This window comes from Ornithorhynchus anatinus, chromosome 9, assembly GCF_004115215.2.
Source record: "Ornithorhynchus anatinus isolate Pmale09 chromosome 9, mOrnAna1.pri.v4, whole genome shotgun sequence".
NCBI classification, from domain to species: Eukaryota; Metazoa; Chordata; class Mammalia; order Monotremata; family Ornithorhynchidae; genus Ornithorhynchus; species Ornithorhynchus anatinus.
Window position 1 is genome coordinate 416,116 of NC_041736.1, and position 24,232 is coordinate 440,347.

A 24,232-nucleotide genomic window follows, 5' to 3' on the forward strand; every position below is an offset into this window, starting at 1 on the left:
AAGTGGCATTTGTTACATAACCTCCAAGTGTCTTTTTACCTGAAAAAGATGCCACTCTATAAAGATGCTCTGTAAAACCGTCCTTTTTAGGAAGTTTTATATTTTAAAGAAAATATACTTTTCCAAATGATTTATAGAATATAACTTTGCAAAGGAATTAACTATTTTATTTAGTATTGTCCTTTATATATGTATACAATTCAATAATCCTACACCTATAATCCAGTTCCTTATTTGTTTGGCATTGATTATTATTATCCAATTATTTTTAATTTTATTCAATTTTTTTATAATGCAGTTTTCAAAAATGTGGAATTACTAGGTTTTGATTCAAAAGGATGAGTGCCGCATACAACATGGACTTTTGTGTTGCACACATTCATTTGAAAAATGAAAAGCAGACGGCAGAGGATACGCAAACATGCATTTTAAGAAACCTTTAAAAAAGCATTTTTTCTAAGCAAGCCATCAATTACTTTATAGTTTTTCATTTGCCCAGGCTTTGAACGTGTATTAGTTATTCCCCAGAATTTCCATCAAGTAGAATTTTCATGTTCATCATCTTTAAATGAGGACACCGCCTGTCATCAATTTTGTAACTAGGCATCTTTCGAAAGGTCCCCATGACTTGAAAACAGGAGTTGTGCGGGGTTGGAGGATGTGGCATGTGGTAGGGCATCGACATCCAGTACCCAGTGCCACACCCAGCAATATTTATTTTTAGAAACTTCAAGATGAAACATTTTGCATCTTGGCTCTTGGAAGGCCACACTTCCAAAAATCTCTCTGTCACTTTTCTCACTTGCCGAATCATCAGAGCTCTGTAAATAACCCTCTCCCAGCTAAATACAGCTCTAGCCTTGGCGCTTCTCACTGAGAGAATAAGAACAAAAGCTAATGAAACAAGAGTCAACTTTTGTCTCTTCCATTCACACACCACCCAATTCTTCCCTGACCTTTGATGCAGAGCTCTGGAGTCAAAGGCAGGGTGTAGGATAAGAATCTGAATAATAATAATAATACTTCTGGTATTTGCTAAACACTTAATATGTGCCAGATCAGACAGAGTAGTCCTTACCCCACAAAGACTAAGTGGGGGTCGTGGGGAGAGAACAAGTACTGAATTCCCATTTTGCAGTTGAGGAAACTGAGGCACTGAGAAGATGTGACCCTCCCAAGGTCGCACAGTAGGCGAGGGGCAGAGCTAGGATTAGGATCCAGATCCTCCAACTCCCAGGGCCGTGTTCTTTCCAATAGGCCCTGCTTAGTGGAAATGAGTGAATAAGTGAGTGACTATACCTGAGCTAGTTGACAATTCACAAACTGAGATTCTTTTAGAACAGTGAATGGCACAGGCTGGGCAGGGAATGCCAATTCTGTTGTTTTGTACTCTCCCGAGCACTTAGTGCAGTGCCCTGCACATAGCAAGCATTCAGCAAATACCATTGATTGATTAATTGATGAAGTAAGAATTTAAATGTCATTATGGGTCAGACCAGTGATTCATCCAACCCTTCTCTGGTAGTCTAAAGGGGACTTGCTGGGACAATTTTTTGGTTGACTTTCTGGACAACCATTCTCATGGTTCAGGATGGCAGAGATCAGGAGCCTGGGTAGAGCTGAAGGGATTTAGGGTTAGGGTTTCATCTTAGAATCGTAGAGCTGAACAAATGAATAAACCATCCACGATAGGTAGGCACTTATTCTTTTGTTAATCCTAACCTGATACTGTTAATAATAACAACATTTATTAAGAGTTTACTATGTGCCAAGCACTGTACTTTAAACTGGGGTTGATCCAAGATAGTTGGGTTGGATATAGTTCCTGTCCCTCATGGGGTGGAAGAACGGGTATTTCATCCCCATTTCACAGCTGAGGAAACTGAGTCCTAGAGAAGTGAAATGCCTTGCACAAGGTCACACAGTAGGAAAGTGGCAGAGCCAATATTAGATCCCAAAGCACCACCTTCCTCCTTGTCTCTCAAGTGCATAAACTGTGGCATTATCCTCGACTCCTCTCTCATTCAACCTGTGCAGTCAATCTGTTATGGAATCCTGTGGGTTCTAGAATCTGACTATTCTTCTTCACCCACACTGTTACCACACTAAACCAAGGACTGTATCCCACCTTGACTGTTCCATCAGCCTCCTTGATTGTCTCCCCACCTCCTGTCCCTTCGCCTCTCCAGTACATACTTCACTCTGCCGTCTGAATCACTTTTCTGAAAAACCATTTGGTCCATATCATCCCACTCCTCAAAAACCTCCTCTTCACTCCACTCGTCTGTCTCGCTGCTGACCACTTGCCCACAGACTCCCTCTGGCCTGGAACTCCCTTCACATACAACAAGTCCACTGATCTCCCAGAGGTCTTCCTTGGCTAAGCCCTTATTTATCCTATGCACCCTCCCCTCTGGACCGCCTATGCGCTTGTCCCCTTAAGCACTTCAACACTCACCTCTGCCCCAGAGTATTTACTGTACTTACTCTCAGTCCCTATACCATTGGCCCTGCTTACTTGGCTGCTTTTTTTGGTCGTTGTTTTTTGTTGTTGTTGTTTAGCATCCTCTACCTGTATTTCCCCTATTTCAGTTTGGTATTCCAATCTTCCAGCCCAAGCAGCACGGGTCATGGTCATTGTTCACTTCTGATCCTTTTTCCTTTGCAAAATGCAAAGCTTTTACCTTTTTTCAAATGGTATTAGTTAAGTGCTTACTATGTGACAGGCACCGTTTTAAGTGCTGGGATAATAATAATAATGATGGTATTTGTTAAGCGCTTACTATGTGCCAAGCACTGTACTAAACTCTGGGATGGATGCAAGCAAATCAGGTTGGACACAGTCCCAGGTCCCAGGTAGGGCTGTCAGTCTAAATCCGTCTTTTACAGGTGAGGTAACTGAGGCCCAGAGAAATTAATTGACTTGCCCAAGGTCACCCGGCAGACAAGTGGTGGAGTGGAATTAGAACCCATGACTTTCTGACTCACAGGCCCATGCTCTATCCACTATAACATGCAAACTAGTCAGGTTGGACATAACCCATGTCCCACATGAGTCTCATAGTCTTAATTCTCATTTTACAGCTGAGGGAACTGAAACACAAAAGTAAAGTGATTTGCCCAAGGCCACATAGCAGACAGGTGGCAGAGCTGGGATTAGATCTCAGGTCTCCTGACTCCTAGACCTGGGCTTTATCCATGAGGCCACGTGACTTCACAATCATTGATGACATTTTCTCCCTTCCTGGCTAGCAGGGAATGGGTGATGTTCTCCTAAACCTGTGGTGGTGTCTAATAAGTTTGAAAACTTTATCATATTACCCTAAGAATTAGATATAAAAGCATCTCCTTCCCAGAATTTGCTCTTTCTAATCTTGCCCCTTTATCATTATGCTATTTAGTACGTAGGTTTAATTTCCACTTTTTGTAGTTTTCTTATTTGCCCTGAGGTTCCCTCTTTTTTGTGTATAGCCAACATCTTTTCCCTCATCATTTAGAATATTTATTGAGTGGCAACAGAGGACTGGATGAGGCACTTGGGAAAGTGCAGAGGAAGTAAAAGATAGGGTTCCTGGCCTTGAGGAGTTGACTGAGCCCCAGATTTACAGTCTCATAGATCTTTAAGTTTTTCAGGATGCCTTGGCTTCTTATTTCCCTCCTTATCCTTCATCTGTATTGGTGTAACTTGGTTCTGAGTTGACAGACTTGTCTTTTTGAAAAATAGCTTGCTTTCTTGGGCTCTTTGATAATGGCTGATGGAAATATATGAGCTGAGAGACAGCGTAATCTTACTGGAAAAAGCCCAGGACTGGGAGTTAGGAGACCCGGCTTCTAGTCCCATAGCCACTGACCTCTTGATTATTGGTTGAGTTAAAGCCCCCAGAAAATCCCTTCAAGACTTCCTGGTTAATGTCCACCACCCTGGCAAGGCAGATTGCCAGCCACCTCTAATCCTCCTACTAAGGGCTAGGGGGAGACTAAAAGAGCTGGAAGACACCACCCCTGCCCTCATCCCAGCTTGCAGTTTACTGGGTGAGACAGCACAAGCTTATTTACAGTTAGGAGGAAAAGAGAATGGAAGGATGGATAAGTGGATAAATAACACCTTAAATAGTGTAGAATATTTGTCAATATGTAAATAAGTGCTTTGGGTGGCTACATACATATCATAGGTATATGTGTATATTTACACATGTGTTCTGCACACGGTAAGCAGTCAATAAATATGATTGATAGGTGCATATATATAAATATATACACATTCATATATATGTATATATACTTGTACAAATAGTTTTTGTCTATATTTGCAGAAGACACCACTAATGGTGAAATTCATTTATGAGTGTGTCTGTGGCTATAAAAACCAATACAGGACTCCACAGTCCAAGCCACATGGTACACACAAAATACTGTCCCATCTTGTGTTGTCATGCTTAAAGTTTGCAGCACCTAATGTTGTGAAATGCCAAAGTGGTAGTGTGAAGCCTGTGGCCAGGGGTAAGAAAATTAATCAAGGAAAGCCTCTTGGAGGAGCTGGGCTTTTGGGGGAGCTTTGAAGATGGGGAGAGCTGTAGTTTGGTGCATTTGAAGATGGGGTGGGCAGAGAGGGGGGAGAGTTCCCTGCCAAGTGCTGGACTCAGTGCCAGAGAGCTACATAATCAGATCAGACACAGACCCCATCATCTGTGGGGCTCCCAGTCTGAGAGGCAGGTAACAGGTATTGAATCCTCATTTTATAGATGAAGAAACTGAGGCACAGAGAAAGTAACTGACTTGCCCAAAATCCCAAAAGCAGCCAACTGGCAGGTCTGGGACTAGAAGCCAGGTCCTCTTACTCCCAGGCCCAGGCTATTCCCACTGAGCCATGTCACCACCCTGTACCTCTATATTAAATAGCTGAAGCAGGAGGAAGAACAGAGATCTATTATGAAGGCAACCAATATCTGTTTTATTGGATGTCTTCACCTGGTGCTACTTCCCTGGTGAAGCAGCGTGGCTCAGTGGAAAGAGCACGGGCTTTGGAGTCAGAGGTCATGAGTTCGAATCCCGGCTCTGCCACTTGTCAGCTGTGTGACTGTGGGCAAGTCACTTAACTTCTCTGTGCCTCAGTTACCTCATCTGTAAAATGGGGATTAAGACTGTGAGCCCCACGTGGGACATCCTGATTCCCTGTGTCTACCCTAGCGCTTAGAACAGTGCTTGGCACATAGTAAGCACTTAACAAATACCAACATTATTATTATTATTATTCCTGGCTCGCACACTTTACTCTTCCCAGACTCAGCTTCAATTGTACCTCATTCTTGCCTCTCCCTCCTCCACCCCCTTGATCTCATCATGTCTGCAGCCTGGAACTCCTTCCACCACAAATTCTCCAGACCACTGCCGCTCTCCCCATCTTCAAGGCTCTGTAACGGTCTCAAACCCTCCAATAGTTCTTGTTCTGCCTGCTCTCATGAAGCCAGATGCCACCCTATAGTATGTATGTACTTCTGTCATCACCTTAGGAATACATTGATATGTAGGACAGTGATACATATGTCATTCCATAGATGCTACTGATTTATTCTTCCATTTCAACTTCCACGCTTTTTCTGTTACCATTTTTTTCCAGTTCTTTATGTTTGCTTGTCTCACCCATTCTAATGTAATTTCCTTGAGGGCAGAGACTTGTATCTTCCAGTTGTATTGTGTTCATTCATTCATTCATTCAATAGTATTTATTGAGCGCTTACTATGTGCAGAGCACTGTACTAAGCGCTTGGGATGAACAAGTCGGCAACAGATAGAGACAGTCCCTGCCGTTTGACGGGCTTACAGTCTAATCGGGGGAGACGGACAGACAAGAACAATGGCAATAAACAGCGTCAAGGGGAAGAACATCTCGTAAAAACAATGGCAACTAAATAGAATCAAGGCGATGTACAATTCATTAACAAAATAAATAGGGTAACGAAAATATATACAGTTGAGCGGACGGGTACAGTGCTGTGGGGATGGGAAGGGAGAGGTGGAGGAGCAGAGGGAAAAGGAGAAAATGAGGCTTTAGCTGCGGAGAGGTAAAGGGGGGATGGGAGAGGGAGTAGAGGGGGAAGAGGAGCTCAGTCTGGGAACGCCTCTTGGAGGAGGTGATTTTTAAGTAGGGTTTTGAAGAGGGAAAGAGAATCAGTTTGGCGGAGGTGAGGAGGGAGGGCGTTCCAGGACCGCGGGAGGACGTGACCCGGGGGTCGACGGCGGGATGGGCGAGACCGAGGGACGGTGAGGAGGTGGGCGGCAGAGGAGCGGAGCGTGCGGGGTGGGCGGTAGAAAGAGAGAAGGGAGGAGAGGTAGGAAGGGGCAAGGTGATGGAGAGCCTTGAAGCCTAGAGTGAGGAGTTTTTGTTTGGAGCGGAGGTCGATAGGCAACCACTGGAGTTGTTTAAGAAGGGGAGTGACATGCCCAGATCGTTTCTGCGGGAAGATGAGCCGGGCAGCGGAGTGAAGAATAGACCGGAGCGGGGCGAGAGAGGAGGAAGGGAGGTCAGAGAGAAGGCTGACACGGTAGTCTAGCCGGGATATAACGAGAGCCCGTAATAGTAAGGTAGCCGTTTGGGTGGAGAGGAAAGGGCGGATCTTGGCGATATTGTAGAGGTGAAACCGGCAGGTCTCGGTAACGGATAGGATGTGTGGGGTGAACGAGAGGGACGAGTCAAGGATGACACCGAGATTGCGGGCCTGAGAGACGGGAAGGACGGTCGTGCCATCCACGGTGATAGAGAAGTCTGGGAGAGGACCGGGTTTGGGAGGGAAGATGAGGAGCTCAGTCTTGCTCATGTTGAGTTTTAGGTGGCGGGCCGATATCCAGGTGGAGACGTCCCGGAGGCGGGAGGAGATGCGAGCCTGAAGGGAGGGGGAGAGGACAGGGGCGGAGATGTAGATCTGCGTGTCATCTGCGTAGAGATGGCAGTCAAAGCCGTGAGAGCGGATGAGTTCACCGAGGGAGTGAGTGTAAATGGAGAACAGAAGAGGGCCAAGAACTGACCCTTGAGGAACTCCAACAGTTAAAGGATGGGAGGGGGAGGAGGCTCCAGCGAAGGAGACCGAGAATGATCTCTCCTTGTGTCTTGTACAGTCCCCTGGACATGATAGCTGCTCATTTGATACCATTGATTGATGGAGGAAGAGTGAAACATGGTTGGACTAGGCAGGTCGGAGAAAATGGATGGAGCTAGCCAAGGAAGACATTCTGGAGGAGGTGGGGGTAGAGATTATTATTTAGGAAGAAGAGGGAAGATTACTGTGCTTTCTTTTATCTTTAATGGCAATAACCCTCGTCTTGGTTTCATTACAATTGTGATTTGTAAATGCAGCATCTGTTCTTTAAATTAGTGTGCAGGATAAAAGTTCATTTGTTGTGCATTTAAATGTTTTTTTCTATAAACATAAGCATAGCAGCTGCCACAGCATTATTTCAGATCAGTTTTAGGGGACAGATTAAGCAGAATTTGGAGGAAGGTAACATTTTATTGTGTTTTTTCTTAGCATGTTGACTTCATTGTATCAACACAGAGATGTCTAAAAGAAATTTGTTTTTATGAGTGACAAGTTGTGTGGCTATTTCAACCAAAGACAAATTAAAGCTATTACTAGTGTTCAAAGTTAGCCACCCAGTGACTAAACCAGGCTGGAAAATAAAATCCTTGATTGAAGGGCTAAGGGACCCATGTCTGAAAAAGCCAGAGCCCGGGATGACCCAACCCTGGTGAGCTGTGATGTACTTGGAAGAGCACAGATTTTTTTTTAACAAGGCACATTTTGGCCTATTGAGGCTCTCTAGAATCCACCAAAACTCTTTAGCAGTGTGATCGTTTGTCCCACGAAGACACAATGTGGCCCTTAGTTCTTCAGGGATATTTTAGGCTGCTCCCACCCTTATAGCAATGGAGATGGGTGTAAGACCAACCTCTGGGGCAGGGGTTACTGGAACCAAATGTGAGCCCCGGGGGACCCCGTTATATCACTGGGAGCTAGAGAACCTGCCACCCATGTCCAATGTCAGAGGTCGTCAGCGCTGCCTATCCAGCCAGTAAGGGCTTGAGACCCACTGCCGTCCCCAGTGAAATTTGCAAGCAGGGAGGATGCAGTCTGCATCCCCCTTTGCTTACCAGGTGCTGGGCTGAGACAATGCTCTGGGATCGTGGGAGCCTTCGCTGTCACCTTTAGGGCTTTTCATTTTTCCCAGCCCAGTGGGCCAGTGAATACAATCAACGGGCTCAGCCAACCGACCGGCTGCCCACCGGTGCCTTCTGTGGATCAGGGAGTAAGTGCTTAACAAATGTAAACAGTAACAACAAGAATATGAATGCCAGATAAGCCCCAGTCTGAGGACAGAAACTTCTTCGGGACCAAAAACTGGAACAGAGAGATTGTTGATTCTATTGCTGGTGGCCCTAGGGGCTTCACTCACACCCACTTGTCCCTGCTGTGGGGTTTTCATTGGATCCTGGAGGGCAGTGAGCAAAGAGGCAGTTCAGTGAGTCAGTCAATCGTACATATTCGTATCTAGGGAAGCAGCGTGGCCTAGTGGATAGAGCACCGGCTTGGGAGTCAGAAAGTCATGGGTTCTAATTCCAGCTCCTCCACTTGTCTGCTGTGTGACCTTTAACAAGTCACTTGACTTCTCTGGGCCCCAGTTACCTCATCTGTAAAAGGAGATTTGAGACTGTGAGCCCCACATGGGACAGAGACTGTGTCAAATCCAATTTGCTGGTATCCACCCTAGCACTTAGTACAGTGCCTGGAACATAGTAATCACTTAACAAATGTCATTACAGTAATAATAATCATAATTTATTGAGCACTTACTCTGTGCAGAGAACTATACTGAGCACTTGGGAGAGTACAGTATAACAAGGAATAGACACATTCCCTGCCCACAATGAGCTAACAGTCTAGAGAGGAAAATAGACATTAATAGAAAAAAAAATTACATGTGGGGTACCGCACAGCATGTTCCCGCAGTAGATTGGAGGGGGGTTGGGTGCCCGCACCAAGTTCTGGAATCCAGTTGGCAGTGGGCTTTGCCGCCCATGCTCACCAGATATTTTCAGGATTCCTGCTGAGCCTGAGTTTCTTCCGTCAGAAACCTTCACCCCCTTCCACCACAGGAAGGTGTGGATCACCCTTTGGAGGTGAGAAAGGTAATTGGAGAAAAAAAATAATTGTCACATCATGGTGGGGGAACATTTTAATATTCAATCTGTCAGTAAGGAATAGGCTTTCAAATGGGCCTGTCAACCCAATTCTTGAATTGCCCTACCACCTAATTGGTAACTATTCCTCTATCAGGGGAACATAATAATAATAATAATAATGTTGGTATTTGTTAAGCGCTTACTATGTGGGTTAGATACAGGGTCATCGGGTCGTCCCATGTGAGGCTCATAGTTAATCCCCATTTTGCAGATGAGGTAATTGAGGCACAGAGAAGTGAAGTGACTTGCCCACAGTCACACAGCTGACAAGTGGCAGAGCTGGGAGTCAAGCCCATGACCTCTGACTCGGAAGCCCAGGCTCTTTCCACTGAGCCATGCGTTGCTAGAAGACACTGGCCAAGGAAACCCCAGGACATGAATCTGAGTTTCTCTCACCTTTTTTTTCAGTCGTACGATTGTGCTCATACGAAGTGGGAAGTGTTTTGAAAATATAATCGCTTTATTTAGCTATTGTACTTCAGAAAGCTTTTGGGGAACATTATAATTATCTGAGAATTGCTCAGTGCTATATGTGCTATTGTATTTGTGTTCTGCGTATTAAAACTTCAGGCCTGTTTCACTATACTCTAAAAGATTATTACTTTAAATTATTCTGGAATTTATTTTTCTTGTTAAAGCAATTTTTTTCTCCAAAGGGAAAAAGTCACAGCATTTCCAGAAACCTGCTGCAGGGTAAACATTTCTCTTGGATAAAGGTGAAGCCATGAGAGTTTTAAAGCAGAGATTACAGAGAACTTCTTGAGGAAGGGTAGGGGATAAGCATATTCCGCATTACATTAACCCAGTTGTAGGAAATCAGTCCTTGGCTGTTCCTTTTTCAAGGTAACAATTAGAGAAGCAGTTTGGTTTTTGGAAAGGGCACAGGCCTGCAAGTCAAATGACCTAGGTTCTAATCCTGCTCTACCAATTGCTTCTGTGTGACCCTGCCCAAGTCACTTAACTTCTCTGTTCCTGATTTTCCTCAACTGTAAAATGGGGATTAAATATTCTATTGTTCTTCCTCAGACTGTGAGGCCCATGCAGGGCACGGACTGTGTCCGACCTAATTAACTTGTTCCAGGGCTTAGAACAGTGTTCGACACATAGTAAGGGCTTAACAAACACCATTTTTTTTTTTAAAAAAAGAAAGGATAAACCCCATTATTTCAGGCTTTCTAAGTTACCTAATAGGAAGGAGGAAGTAATAACTTTGTATAACTGGGTGGTCTGGCAATTTTTTATCCAAACAATGGGCTCCTCTCTGTTCTAAGCAAAGGAACTAAAGAACAGAAAGTGGAAATACTGGTCTCTGAAAAATTCTGACAGTAATGAAGAGACTGTGTTATTCATCAGGAGTACCTGGGATCAGTCTGGTTGATTTGTGTTTGTTCTTGAATTTTAGACCTTTAAACGTGATGGTGTACATGTTCCAAGACGGTCCAGGTCAGTCCCGGACTCTACAGTGGTGACAAGGACATGGGACGGCTCCTGCCAGAGTCCAGATGGTTCAATACAACTGACATCCCGGTGGACAACCGTGAAGGGGAATCTTGGATTGTTTTTTACTTTTGTGAGAGACCACAATCACAAATCAGTAGGACTCATCAGGTAATACCAAGAAAAGAGTGTGTGCGCGCGCGCGTATGTGTGTGTTTATGCATTCATTCACACGTACATTGAGCCTAGTCTAAAACTCCTTATTCTCTCGGGATAGAACCGAGCTGGCTTTGGCGGCAGGATTTTCCCTTCCCTACCTGAGCGGTGTTGGTGTCTTCAGGCTGGTCAGAGTAGTCTTTCCCTTGGTCCTGTTGGGCAGGGCACTGGCCTCCCCTGGCAACTGAGGAAGTCCAAAGTTCCAGGCCACCAGATAGACTGTTTCTAAACCTGCCCTCCTGTTGCCTGCCTCTTGGTAGAGGAGAACTAAGAATTTACAAGTCAGCCTCATTTCATTTTGGTGGTGGGGCCAGGACCTTCTGGGCCGCTCAGGTCAGGCAGGCTCTTTTGGGTCTGAGATTTTTCCAGCTTTTTCAAGGCAGATGGCTTTTCCAGTAACATATTTCAAGTGCAGTTCCTTTCTGTGGTGGAAATGGTAAAGGGGAAACCAAGGAGAAAAGGGAGAGAGAGAAAGGGGGAAACACTGAACTGTTGGACTGTAGATGAAGGTCATGAGTGGAAAATCCAAAAAGATTCTGTAGGGGAGGTTGATAATGAGCAGAAAAATTCTGGGTTGTGAGAAGATCCCTTGGGCATTTGTGCATTGCTCCTAAGAGGTGAATGAATATTCCAGTCCAAAATAATGAAATCTTTTCCTCTCCCTCTTTTAAAGGCTTTGGATTTCCTGTAGAATTCTAAAATAACCTTCTCTAATGAGGATGTCTGATACTGTGCCTGGGAAAGATGCAACTGCTACAATGAAGGGTTTGGAGGCAGAAGTGAAAGATGCAACCAGAGTGGTAAATCTTATCAAATCAGAGAGCTTTGAAAAGATTCTGGTGGAGAAGAATGAACAGTGTATTGACAACAAAATCGATTTGCAGGTGAGAGTGGCTTTGCCGTTAATTGGTGCGTTTCGTGTTTGGTTCTTTCCCTCTGACACCCTGGTCTGCAGGACTGAGAGGGTCTCGACTACCTGGAAACAGCATGGGAGGCCTCAGCTCATTTTCTGTTCTGATTTTATTGGTCCTTCTTCCTAGTGGGCAATTATTTGGGACCATTTTGCTAAAGTGGTTGGTGGTCTTCCAGGTCTTGTAAGAGATCGGAAGTTTTCTTTCACCTGTTCAAAGGCCCAATTTTGAGTTCTAGATCTGAAAAACTTTGTTTTTCACAATAAGAAAGGTCAGAAAGGGAGCACTGGTCATTAACAGTGACAGGATGATCTTTGTGTTCTCATCTGAATTAACAGCATCATTGCTGCCATGTGAACAACCCTGTTGGTTAATCACAATCTGATGGAGCTTTCCTGGGGGGATTAAGACAAGAGATGACTTGAGAAACAGCAGCACCCCCAAGAATCTTTTTTGACATTTTGAAATGAGGTGCATCATTTTCAGTATCACACGTGCTCAGCGGTGCAGTTCACTATCAGTGGTGCCGCCTTCAGATATAAAAGCCTACTAGGAATGAAGAAGAAACAAAGCAGAAACACCCAGAGTAGGTGCAGGTACAGGATCAGCCATCATGGAAGCCCTATGTATGTCCAGAAACAAATGAGGGAACCCCCCGCTCCCACCACACCCCTATCCCCCAGCCTCAAAGGCAACAGAGTCAGTAGAGAGTGCGGAGCAGAGGACCCAGCATGGGCCAGTCTAAAGAACCAGATGGCGGAAACACATACCAAAGAAGCCCTCGGGATTGTTGAGAGCCGGGATGGGAGGGAATGCCAGTGACTACAGAGTGGAAGAGCGCATTTTCTATCCTCATCCCGAAGCACGTAGAGGCTCGACTGCGGGCCACTAGCACATGTACTGGCTGGTGCCTCCTCAGCAGGAAGGCAAACGGGAGGGATGATGATGCCTCCAGGGCAAGTGCGTTGTGCTGATGGCAATATTAGTACTTGCTGTTTCAGTGATTTGTGGGACTTTTCTGTATTTACAAGGTATCATCCCCAAAGAAGTATGATGCAAACTCACTTTCTCTCTGTTCTTGTTCTCCGCTCCCCCGAGTCCCCCCACCACACACACATTGCCACTGAAAGGGAGCTTGCCAAAGGCCTTTCCTTTAAGCTGTGTAGCTTGCAGAGAAGGTGTGCAAGGTGACCACAATGAGGCATCTTGCAATTTTAAGTGAGAAGCGAAGTCCCATTCTCACAACTGGAATCTCCGGTGTCACTGCCCTTCAACTTCAGTCAGGGTCGGCAGAATGGAAACTTCCTCCCTTTCTCCATTCATCCTGTGCTTGAGCCTGGGCCGGCCTAAAATGTAGAAATAGCCACCCTCACAATAATATTGCCTGGAACATCTTCGCCTAACTCAATCCCACTGTGGGGCTCAGGGCTCAGTTTCTGGTATAGCTCCTTAGACCTACCCCCAAAAGAGCTTTAACTGCCCTTTCTCTTTGTGCAAGAGCATGTTTCAAGACCTGATTTGACCCTAATTGGCTACCTCCCTCCTCTACTGTAAGGATTTCTCACCTCCTGCTTTGGATGTACTGCTACATAAAACTCTCTGCCTTGTTTCGTGTGATGGGGGAGGAAAAAGGAGTGTCCCTCTCATGGTCATACCGAATCACCAGAGCTTGACTCGCTCTTCAGTGTTTCTAAGTGTCACTAAACCTTCTTGTTCAATCAGTGGGCCAATTAGGGAAGATTGTAACATTCAGGATTGACCAAGTTTTGGGGGCTGAGGGGACCACCCATTCACAAAACCTGCCCTCTCAGCACTCGTGCACATGCGTATATATATATTTTTTGTTCCCTTTTCTGTACATGCAGTGATCTATTCAGCTATCTCACCTACTATCGTTTTACTACTTCGCGTTATATCCTTATTCTTCCTCCTGTTTTGACTACTGTAAATTATTCTTGCCTGTGTTCCCAGTTAGGTTGAAAGCTGCTTGAGGGGAGGGAACAAGTATGTATGCTTTACTACTGTTCTGTGCTCCCAGATGTTTAGCTTAGCATGGTGTTTGTGCTCAGTCAGCTCCACTGATTGACTGGATGATTGTTGGGTATTAGCATTCCGCTGCTCGTCAGACTGGTTCAGTTTATCTCTTCCATTTGCCTTCCTGAAAGGTGGCTTGTAGAGCCACTAGCTGCAGCATCATTGGGTTCCTCTGGGCCTCGAGGAGCAGGCGGGTCCTTTGAGCCCAGTTGACCAACTGCTTTGAGCAGAATGCTTCAGTCCAGCCAGTCTAGGGCCCCCCACCCCACCCTTTTTTTTTTTTTTAACATTTTCTTCAACTTGGAATTTTTCAAAAGCCAGGAATTTGTACAAGAATTTTCCACTTCTTCAAATCCAGATGTTTCCAACTTCGTGTCTTTTAATTGGTTCTTTTATAGTTTGGAGTAAGTGGAGAGGAATCAACTGCAAGGCCAAGGGATTGTTTGTTTTTTGTGTTTTTTTACAGACTAGCATGTTCCTAAAGCCTCACAGCACTCACCTTGGCAACAAAGATTGATGGGGTACCTCACTGACTATGGAAATAAGTGTGTTGAGTCAGTGTGCTAGTGTTAATAGTCATTTTGTTCGCTGTTCATGCAGGAAAATCATTTTATGTGCATTTAAACTGTATCTAGTAAGAGAAGATATTTCTATTTTCTGAGACCGTTATTGTTAAACTCATGGCCAAGGTTGTTTGGGCTTCTCATCTTTTGATCGTTTAAAATAGAAAATGCATTTTAATTGACTTCGTATTTTATAACTTGTTCAGGTGAGTTCATTACTCTCTTTTCTCTCTGGTAGAATTTTAGCCTTCCATTGAATTGAGTTTACCCCGTCTCTGATTTCTTGATGCCCTGGATTTGAAACGGAAGACTGAACCTTCCACCCCATTTGTCACGAATTGAAGAATAATGGCTAATTCTCCCCTCCTGGCAGACCCAGGCCATCACTTTTTATTGCTGTACAATAGCATCATGAAAAGGTCCATAAATCACCTGAGAGTAGCCTGTAGGTGCCGGATGCCGAGACCAGAATCACTGAGCTGAGGCGTTCCAACAAAATCCGCCTTTCAGGTGATAAGTTCCGTTGATTGAGTGATTGATTTTAGATTTAGAAATGTCAAAAAAAATTTGACCCACCTTGATTTTTGGACAACGAAGGAAATAAAAAATTTGGCAACTTCTGTTTGGTACTGTCTGGGTAGACACTTTGCAAACTATAAAACATCCTCTGGTGGGAATGGGATATGGTATGAGGAGCTGCATGGGGAAGGCACTCAGTAAATACCTCTGGCAATGAGGGTGATGGTTTCTCATATGAATGTCTCTCAGATCTCTGCTGGCATGATTCAGGGCAGTCTTGGCACTTTGGGCTCTAAAGTTAGCACTGGTGACTTGGGGAGAAATCTGGCCAAGGGATTTCAGTGTTTTGTCCAGAATCCCTCTCTAGAGGGATGAAAGATCAGGAAGGCAGGGGGTCAGGCCCTGGTAGGAAGAACCTCTTATCCATCAAGGCTTTGCCCTAGATTATTATCCGTGAGGGGCCAGGCACTGAGCCATGGACTGTGGATGCTCCTTTGCAGAATTGAAAAAGGGGTTGATGCTTTTGGGGACTGCAGATGAATTGGGTGCAGCTTCTGCATTCCTAAACCATGAGTGCCTTCCCTTCCTCCTAGTGCGCAGTGGGACCCTGTAGGGACACCATCTGATGGTGGAGTTATCGTGCTAGGCATTTCTGAAAAAGATCTTCTGTTCATCTCTGAGGTGAGATTGCTCTGAAGACCAGTCTGTTCTTCAGCACCTCTAAAAGCACCCAGCAGAGAGGCATTCGTAGGAAGAAAAATAGACCATAACGGCGGCTGGCATGCCCTTGCGGAAGGATGCATCTGAACACCTTCCTATTGGGTTGTCATTTCCTTTTTTTTACCATTTTTGCATTGACTTAATGCAATGTTAAGCTGTTAAGGAAGCTCTAGGAATGAAAGTTTTGATGATCTTTATAATAATGTAGTGGGATAAGGGGGAGGATTTTGCAAGTAAAAATACTCTGGTGGGTCTCTTGTGCTATGAAAGTTAGCCCATCTGAGTGGGTGTGTTTTCTGTCATCATTTAAAGTGATTCAACTTCAATTAAGGAATTGTAGGAGGCTAAAAAGACTGCCCCATTGCTCACCTCAGCCTTCTGCAGAGGTGCCCTTTGTTGGCAACTAGAGTAGGTTATTTTTGTCATTCAGTCTCTTCTGCCAAGCCACTGTTTTTTTTACCTCATTACTATTTCCCAGAGATGGAGAGGGTGTCGAATCAAGAAGCAGCGAGGCCTTGTGGAAAGAGCACAGACCTAGAAGTCAGAGGACCTGGGTTCGAACCCCAGCTCTGCCAATTGCTTGCTGTGAGGCCTTGGGAAAGTCATTTAGCTTTGCTGTGCCTCAGTTTCCTCAACTGTAAATGGGGTTTAAATACCTCTTCTCCGTCCTATTTAGACTATGAGCCCCTTGTACCTGTCCCAGAACGTAGAACAGTGTGTGACTTATAGTAGTGCTTAACAAATATCATTTTGAAAAAAACCAAAACTTGGGAGGGTTTTGAGATCTTCAGACTAAAGCTCTTTGGAGTGCAAAATTTCTTTCAGCAGGGTGGCCCAAAATCCGCACACTGAATGAACTAGTAGACTAATAGGAGAAGCAGTGTGTCCTAATGGTTGGAGCATGGTCGTGGAAGTCAGAAAGATCTAGGTTGTAATCCCACCTCTGCCTCTTATCTGTTATGTGAGCTTAGGCAAGTCACTTCACTTTTCCATGCCTCAGTTACCTCATCTGTAAAATGGGATTGACCATGAGCCCTCTGTAGGACAGGGACTGTGTCCAACTTGATTATCGTGTATCTACCCCAGCGCTCAGAATAGTGCCTTAGTGGTGCACAATAAGCCATGCACTTCAAGGGAGAAGATATTTCAATTGATGCTAGGGACCTCGGAGGGAGAGACCGCATTCCAGAGGCGGCCACACCCTGCCCCACTTTAATAATAATAATGTTGGTATTTGTTAAGCGCTTACTATGTGCCGAGCACTGTTCTAAGCGCTGGGGTAGACACAGGGGAATCAGGTTGCCCCACGTGGGGCTCACAGTCTTAATCCCCATTTTACAGATGAGGGAACTGAGGCACCGAGAAGTTAAGTGACTTGCCCAAAGTCACACAGCTGACAAGTGGCAGAGCCAGGGTTCGAACCCATGACCTCTGACCACTTGACTTTGTCAGTCCAAACTAGCCCCACAGAGTAGTGTGGCTGTGCCAGGAAGCGGGACTGATTCTAAACGAGGGATCTTTCAACACAGGTTAATAGTTTGAAGCCTCATTTAGTGGCCTCGTGGTTTTTTTTTAATTTAATGGTATTTAAGTATTTTACTCATTCATTCAATCGTATTTATTATGTACAAGGCATTGTTCTAACCTCTGGGGTAGGTACAAACTAGTCAGTTTGGACATAGTGTCTGTCCCACATGGGGCTCACAGTCTTAATCCCCATTTTACTGATGAGGGAACTAAGGCCCAGAGAAGTGAAGTGGCTTCACACAGCAGACAAGTGGCAGAGCAGGGACTAGGACCTAGGTGCTTCTGACTCCCAGGCCTGTGCTGTACTCACTAGGCCACACTTCTTCTCATCTTCGGGCATTCTTGAAAGGTTTTTCCTTGTTCAGTGCATCACAGAGGTGATATGAACATTTAATGTTGGTTCATTCAGCTGGGTTTGAGTGCAGACTATGTCCAAAGCATAGTACTCAGTGCTTGGGAGAGTACATTATAACAGTAAACAGACATATTCCGTGCCCCTAATGAGTTTACTGTCTAGAGGGAGAGACAGACAATATAAATAAATAATAGATATGTATGTGGCATTGGGAGGGGAGATGAATGAAAGGAGCGAGTCAGGGTGGTGCAGAAGGGAGTGGGAATAGTGGAAAGGAGGGCTTAGTCAGGGAAGACCTCTTGGAGGAGTTGTGCCTTCAGTAAGACTTTGAATGGGGGGAAGAGTAATTGTCGGATATTAAGAGGAAGGGCATTCCAGGTCAAAGGCGGAACATGGGCAAAAGGTCAGCAGCGAGATAGACGAAATTCAGGTGCAGCGAGGTAGACAAGATCGAGGTACAGTGGGATGGTTAGCATCAGAGGAGTGACGTTTGTGGGCTTGGTTGTAGAAGGAGAGTAGCGAGATACAGTAGGAGGAGGCAAGGTGATTGAGCGCTTTAAAGCCAATGGTGAGGAGTTAAGTCCTTGCAGGTACTGTTGCTAAAACTCTGGTTGATTCATGGCATCCATCTTAGACTGAAGTCTCAGTTCCATTTGGCAACCAGTTTCCCTCTCCTCTTGGCAAAACTACAAAACAAGCACTCAAGATCAGGATGTCTCTAATCTTTCTGGCCATGTTCTTTCGGGCTGGAGAGGTGGTGTGGCCTTAGTGAAAAAAGCCCAGGGCAAGTCAGGAGATACATGTGTTCTAGTCCTGGATCTGCCACTTATCTGCTGTGTAGAGAAGCAGCGAGGCTCAGTGGAAAGACCACGGGCTTGGGAGTCAGAGGTTGTGGGTTCAAATCCCAACTCAGCCACTTGTCAGCTATGTGACTTAAGTCACTTAACTTCTGTGCCTCAGTTACCTCACCTGTAAAATGGGGATTGATACTGTAAGCCCCACGTGGGACAACCTGATCACCTTGTATCCTCTCCAGTGTTTAGAACAGTGCTTTGCACATAGTCTCCACCTCAGTAAAATGGGTTCTCATAGACTGTGAGCCCTGTGTGGGACAGGACTATTTATTTGGTTGTCCTGTATCAACCACAGAGCTTATCACAGTGATTGGCACATAGCAAGGGCTTAATAAGTACATGATCACGTTTTTTTAATTATCGTTACTGGAGCCAGTCTTTAAAAATGGTGGTGGGAAAGCACATCTTTCTGAGGGGGGGGGTTTGCCCCCCGACTGAAATTTTCTTTCAAAGAAGAAAATGCCATGAGGCAGTTTGGGAAATGGAATTGCAAATCATTTGTATGGGTTGATTAATTTTTTTGCTGCCAAACGGTGGAATTTTGAATGATAAAGCCATCTTCCAGTTGGAGTTAATTGTTACGCTTGCCAACCAGCAGTTTTGCCTATCTGGGTGATAAAAATAGAATGTTTCTCTTCTGGCTGTTGAAGATTTAACAAAGAAAAAGGAGGAGGAATTACTAGCTAATGCAAGCTTCCCACTTGGACTCCCCCCAGGGCCCGTATATCCCTAGCTTGTTTTCTGCTTTTAGCAGCAGAGTCCCACTCCTCTTTCCAACCAATCTGGCCCTGAGCGGTCGACTTGCTGCCCCTTTCCTCTCCTGTTGTCAGACATGTATGTATGGATTCTGAACAAGTGGTATCATCTCCAGACAAGGTGAAGGAAAGGCAGAGTGCAACTGATGATTTAAGAGGCCGATGTACAAAGCAGATCCCTGACTAAAGTCTCTGAGGTCTTCTAGGGAGCTGAAAGCCCTGAGGGTTTTTGTTTCTGAATCCTCGGCAGAGATGGAGTGGAGGGCAGGGAGGGAGGTGGGGCAGGAGGAGGAGGGAAGAATTGCTAAAAATATTAATAACCATTTAAATTTGATCTAGAATCCTTTTAATTATTTGCTATGTAGTTTTGGCTGAGTGGAACAGCCCCCAGGCTGCTGGTGAGAAATGGAGGTCACTGAATGGTATTTATCGAGCGCTTTCTGTGGGCAGAATAAGACCCAGGGAACCCTGAAAGTTCGAGTGCAAATTCTTAGAAGATGAACCCTGAGCTGGGCATAGTTGCCGATTTTTGGCTTTGATCATGAGGACCAATTTGGGAAGGGACTTGGAGGAGCCAGAAATCCTAGCCTCTAGAGATGCAAGGGATCCCTGAGTGGAGGCCCGTGCTGGAGTGGCTCCTCGTAGCCAGGAATGGGAGAATTTGGCTGCCTGTCGGCACCTGGAGGAGGAGCAAGCTGTACAGAGAGCCTGGCACCTTGCAGTTCCATTTCCGGTGTTGGTCCGGCTCCAAGGGGGCAGAGTGGGCTAGTCCCAGCTGCCCGTCATGCCCACATCTGCCATCTCGTGACTTTCAAGACTTTCATGACTTCTAATCCCCTCTCATTGTTGGCACCCGTAATGTACGTGCCCAGGAAACATTCAAGTCTTCAGGGACACTTCAGCATGTCATTAATACTGCAATTGTGTTTCTTTGTGTAGAAGGCAGTGTGGCAGGCTGCTGGGAAGACCCTGGCTGGTCTCAGTTCCTTTCCAGCTGTGCCACAAACCCCACCTGGTGAGCTAAAGAGAAATTACAGTGATTCCGAACGGGAGCTGCCAAAGTCCTGCTTTAGAGTTGCTTTAGGCTCGGGGAGTTGTACAGACTCCTCTGAAATGTGGGCAGTAGCAGATTGGAGGCCTGGCGGTTCCAAAGGGCTGAAAGGGGGGGTCCTACAGTATTTGAGGGGGTGGGTGAAAGCCCCCATATCACACTCTACCCGGTCCTTGGTGTATGTGAGGTTTGGAAGGCGATGTCCTGATCCGATCAATGGGGAAAAGGGAGCTGCAGGGCTGCCTCAGGCGGCAAATTGTTGATATGTTTTTTCTTTGGAGGCAGACCCTAATGTCTGGGCAATTGATTTATTTCCCTTCTGGGGCTGGGGGCATAGCAGCCTAGGTGGAGTGACTTTACTTTGTACAAAACTTTCCAAAGTGTACTCCATAGTTTGAAGGGCAGTCCTCTGGAGAGTACAGACCGCCCCGCCTTTCTGCATAGAAGCAGCCTCATTGGGCCTGCCTAATGGGGAGGGAGCGGGGGCCCTTTCTGACCTGCCCAACACCTTGCCCCGCCCAACAAACAGGACACCTGTACACCATGTGCTTAGGGTGGATTCTGGCCCCCAGGACCTTGCTTAGAACAGTGCTTGGCACATAGTAAGCGCTTAAATACCATTATTATTATTGTAATTATTATTTTGACCAGGTTGTGTACCCTCTGGGTCTTCATCTAATTCTGGGGACTGAGTCAGGGTGTGAGGCGGATGTTTCTGCGGGCGGGCCCAGCTTCTTCCGCTTCTCTTGGGGCAGGGTCAAAAGGAGACAGCAGGGGAGCCGGGTGGGGAGGAAGGGAAGGGAGTTGTTCACCAGCCCTGAACTTGGGTCACTGTTGTGAAACCCTCCACCATTTGGTGTCTTGAGCACTGAGTGCAGGCCCCATACCCACTTTCATTTGATACTTGGAACACTTATCATATGTTGTTTCTTTGTAAGACTTATCTCGAAGGAGTATTGCTCCTGCATGTATAGAATTCATTTTTCAGAGAGGTTGGGAGGATCACCCAAGTGGGAAGGAACTTGAGAAATCTGCTTTTCTGGGCTTCTTCTAGAAATCTCTTAGGCTAGAAAAAAATTGGGTATTGCCGTGCCCTCTTTTGCTAACTGAAGGAAGATTGCTTTCGTCCCTCCCAGCATGAGAAAGGGTTTTGGTTAGAGAATAGAAACTTTCCTGCAGGGTCGTCTGGCAGGGTGGTGCCCCATCCTTTCGACCTTGCCACTTTGATTTTCCGCCTCCACTTGCGTCAGTCTAGTTCATCCTCAGAGCCATTTTGTGCATTAACAACAAATGCTTCCATCTCAGAATAAAGATTAATATGAAACTTTCTTGTTGTACCCACCCTTCAGCGGCCAATGCAATCGTTTGGACAGACAGGAAAAAGGTCGAAGGTATAGTAGATTATTTTGTGTGCTGGCATGCCCAGGCTCTCCTTCATGCTTAACCAAGCCTTGTTCTTTTGTGAAAAAGACCTTCAGTTTAGTTTGCCTTCTTTTGTTTTATTTGGGGGTGGGGGGAAGAGGGGGCGCGGGGTTTGTGTTGCCTAGTCGTCTGCTTTTGTGCTTTGCTTTTCTCTCTGGTGGCTTTTTCATCCATAGTGAGAGAAAGTAAGCCTCCTAGCATCATTTGGTTTATCCATGTTTTTGATATCCCAATTGTCCTGTGTGTGCTGTTATGATTTTCCAAGCTGCAACTGCTTGTTTTCCTTTGCTAAGAGGCATTGATGGTTCTTAATGGTGTTTTTACCCATGTACATTCCATCTATTTTTACACTGGGCAGAAAATAAATAAAATACTCCTTAGGGGGCTTTTGGCTGTTCCGTGGTTTTTGTGAAATGCAGTTTTTAATGATCACTGCTTCTCTTCAGTCAAGTTCAAAGTTAAAGCTCGTTCGGAGCCTTGCAGTGTGTGAAGAATCTCCACCACCTCCCACAGCTGAGATTTCCCAGGACAACCAGGTAAAAAGTGGGTTCTGGAGAGAGAAAGAGAGAGAAAGAGAGAGAGAGAGAGAGAGACATAATCGGTCCCTGGGACGGAGCCTTCGAGAGGCTCGAACCTGGGTTGGGAAATTTAATTAGTTGAGCAGAATTGATTTGGATGTTGCTTTCCCAGAGGGTGTCATGAAAATTTGGTTAGTCCTTCTGGAACGCCAGTGAATGAGGTGAGATTCAGCTGTTGAATCTACTGCTGCAGAAAGGCCTTTCGGGATCTAACTTCAGAGAGCAGTGGTGCATCGATTAGGTTGAATGCTTTATGGCCATTAATGGAATCAACCTGGTATTTTAGGAACTGGCTTTAAGGTATCCTTGAAGATATGTATATAGCGAGAAGCCGCATGGCCTGGTGGAAAGGGTACGTGGACCTGGGAGTCAGAGGACCCAGGTTCTAAGCCTGGCTCTGCCAGGTGATTGCTGTCGCTTAACATCTCTTTGCCTCAGTTTTCTCCACTGTAAAATGGGTGTTCAGTACCCATTTTCCCTCCTACTTAGTCTGTGAGCCCCGTGTGGGACAGGGACTGAGTTCAACCTGATTAACTTGTATCTACCTCAGCCCCTGCAATGGTACTTGACACATAGTAAGTACTTAACAAATATTATGATGATGATAATAATATATGTCTATACATGTACACACCTGCCCCAAAAATGTTTACCAAGGCCCCTCCCACCCCACCCAGGAAGCGCCCACCTAGCTAGTAAAGTAAATGTCAGCAGGTTGTCCTCTCCTGTGCCCCCTCATAAATCATGGGCCCATTGCTGAGTGGGGGCTGTATCTGTCATTGGTGCCACGTGGCCCCAACAGCTGCACTACAGCTGGCACCTCTGGATGAGACATTGTCTTAAGTAGCCTTAATCCTTCCCCGGCATTGTCCTCTGGCACCGTGGAGCTCTTGTCTTTTTATGAATTTATCTTCTCTTTACTGGGATGAGGTGGATTTTTTTTCCGATCCATTGTTCACAGCCCTGGTTTGCTGGGCACTGTCACTCCTCGTGACCATTTTAGTCCTTGAGAGGATGCACGAGAGTTTTTAAGGTCCTCCTTGCTGGCCGAGAAGGAATTGCTGTTTCTCTGCTGTGGAAAACTGAACCCCACACCTGGTGGGGATCATTTTGTTCCCATTTGCATGCTCAGTTCCAAAGAAGCAGATTTCTTGGCAGTGCTGGCTTTTTTTTCTTTTAAATAGTCAGCGTGTATCCATGTGCAGAAGACTTTGGTAAAACACCATCACTGGCTGGTTTTCCCAGAAGAAGTCTGTTTGGTTGGGAGCCCAATTTGCTTCTCTCTCCAGCAATTGCCACCTTCCTCTCCTGTGGGGAGTTGTGTAAACCAAGTAAGTCACGGGTGAGTGTGTGAGATGCACTCTTAGCCTAGGAAATGAAGGGGAGAGAGCATTCTCTTTGGAAGCTGAAGTGCTCCATCAGTGAAAAAATGGAAGCGAACAGAGCTTTCCTCATCCAAGACAATAGGGGACTCCAAGACAATAGGGGGCTCTGCAGTCACAACTGGCAACGGGCGCTGTACCATGTCTTACGTATTCATTTTGCCTCACTCCTCTCCAGAGTCTCAGCTCCCAGCTAGAGGAAGCTGCAGCTTGAGGCTTTACCATTCTATCGGCTTGGTCTCTGGCGACTGGAATTTCCTTCCCACTGTACCAACATCCCTCGGGGCACATCTGGTCGCGTCCCCATGGCTTGCTGCTATCTGCAGTGGTTTTGAGCATTACGCATCAGAATGGTTGAGACATGAGTCCGAGAGTGATGGTGCCCATGGACGCTCGAACAGGAAACGTCAGAAACAGGAATCTACAAAGAGAAGTTGACTTGGGGGCTAGTGGTTTGCACAGCATCATTCGTCTTCTCGCGTGTGCGTTCCCCCCCGACACAAACACACACGCACATTCACACACTCCCCCCAACCTGATATACTCTTGCTGGGGCACAAGATGCAGTGAAAGCGTAAGCAGGCAATGGTGAGTGTGGCCCATGGAGAAGTGTTCCCCACATGCAGAAGAAGTCCAGTGGTAGCCCAATGGGAGCACTGCTGCTCTTATTTCC

General features: G+C 45.8%; 1 protein-coding gene across 9 annotated transcripts in view; it reads left to right on the forward strand.

Moving 5' to 3' along the window:
• Positions 1-24,232, forward strand: part of R3HDM1 (R3H domain containing 1) — a 120,711-nt gene that overhangs the window by 44,016 nt on the left and 52,463 nt on the right. For 5 of the 9 annotated variants that reach the window (XM_029072555.1, XM_007669470.4, XM_007669472.4 and 2 more), the window contains exons 2-6: positions 10,638-10,843; positions 11,562-11,772; positions 21,527-21,568; positions 22,046-22,135; positions 23,362-23,508. In XM_029072555.1, the coding sequence (XP_028928388.1) occupies positions 11,602-11,772; positions 21,527-21,568; positions 22,046-22,135; positions 23,362-23,508 (450 nt within the window). In that variant the 5' untranslated portion in view covers positions 10,638-10,843; positions 11,562-11,601. The remainder of the gene's footprint in view (positions 1-10,637; positions 10,844-11,561; positions 11,773-21,526; positions 21,569-22,045; positions 22,136-23,361; positions 23,509-24,232) is intronic. The other 4 variants (XM_007669474.4, XM_007669475.4, XM_007669477.4 and 1 more) reach the window with 2 other exon arrangements.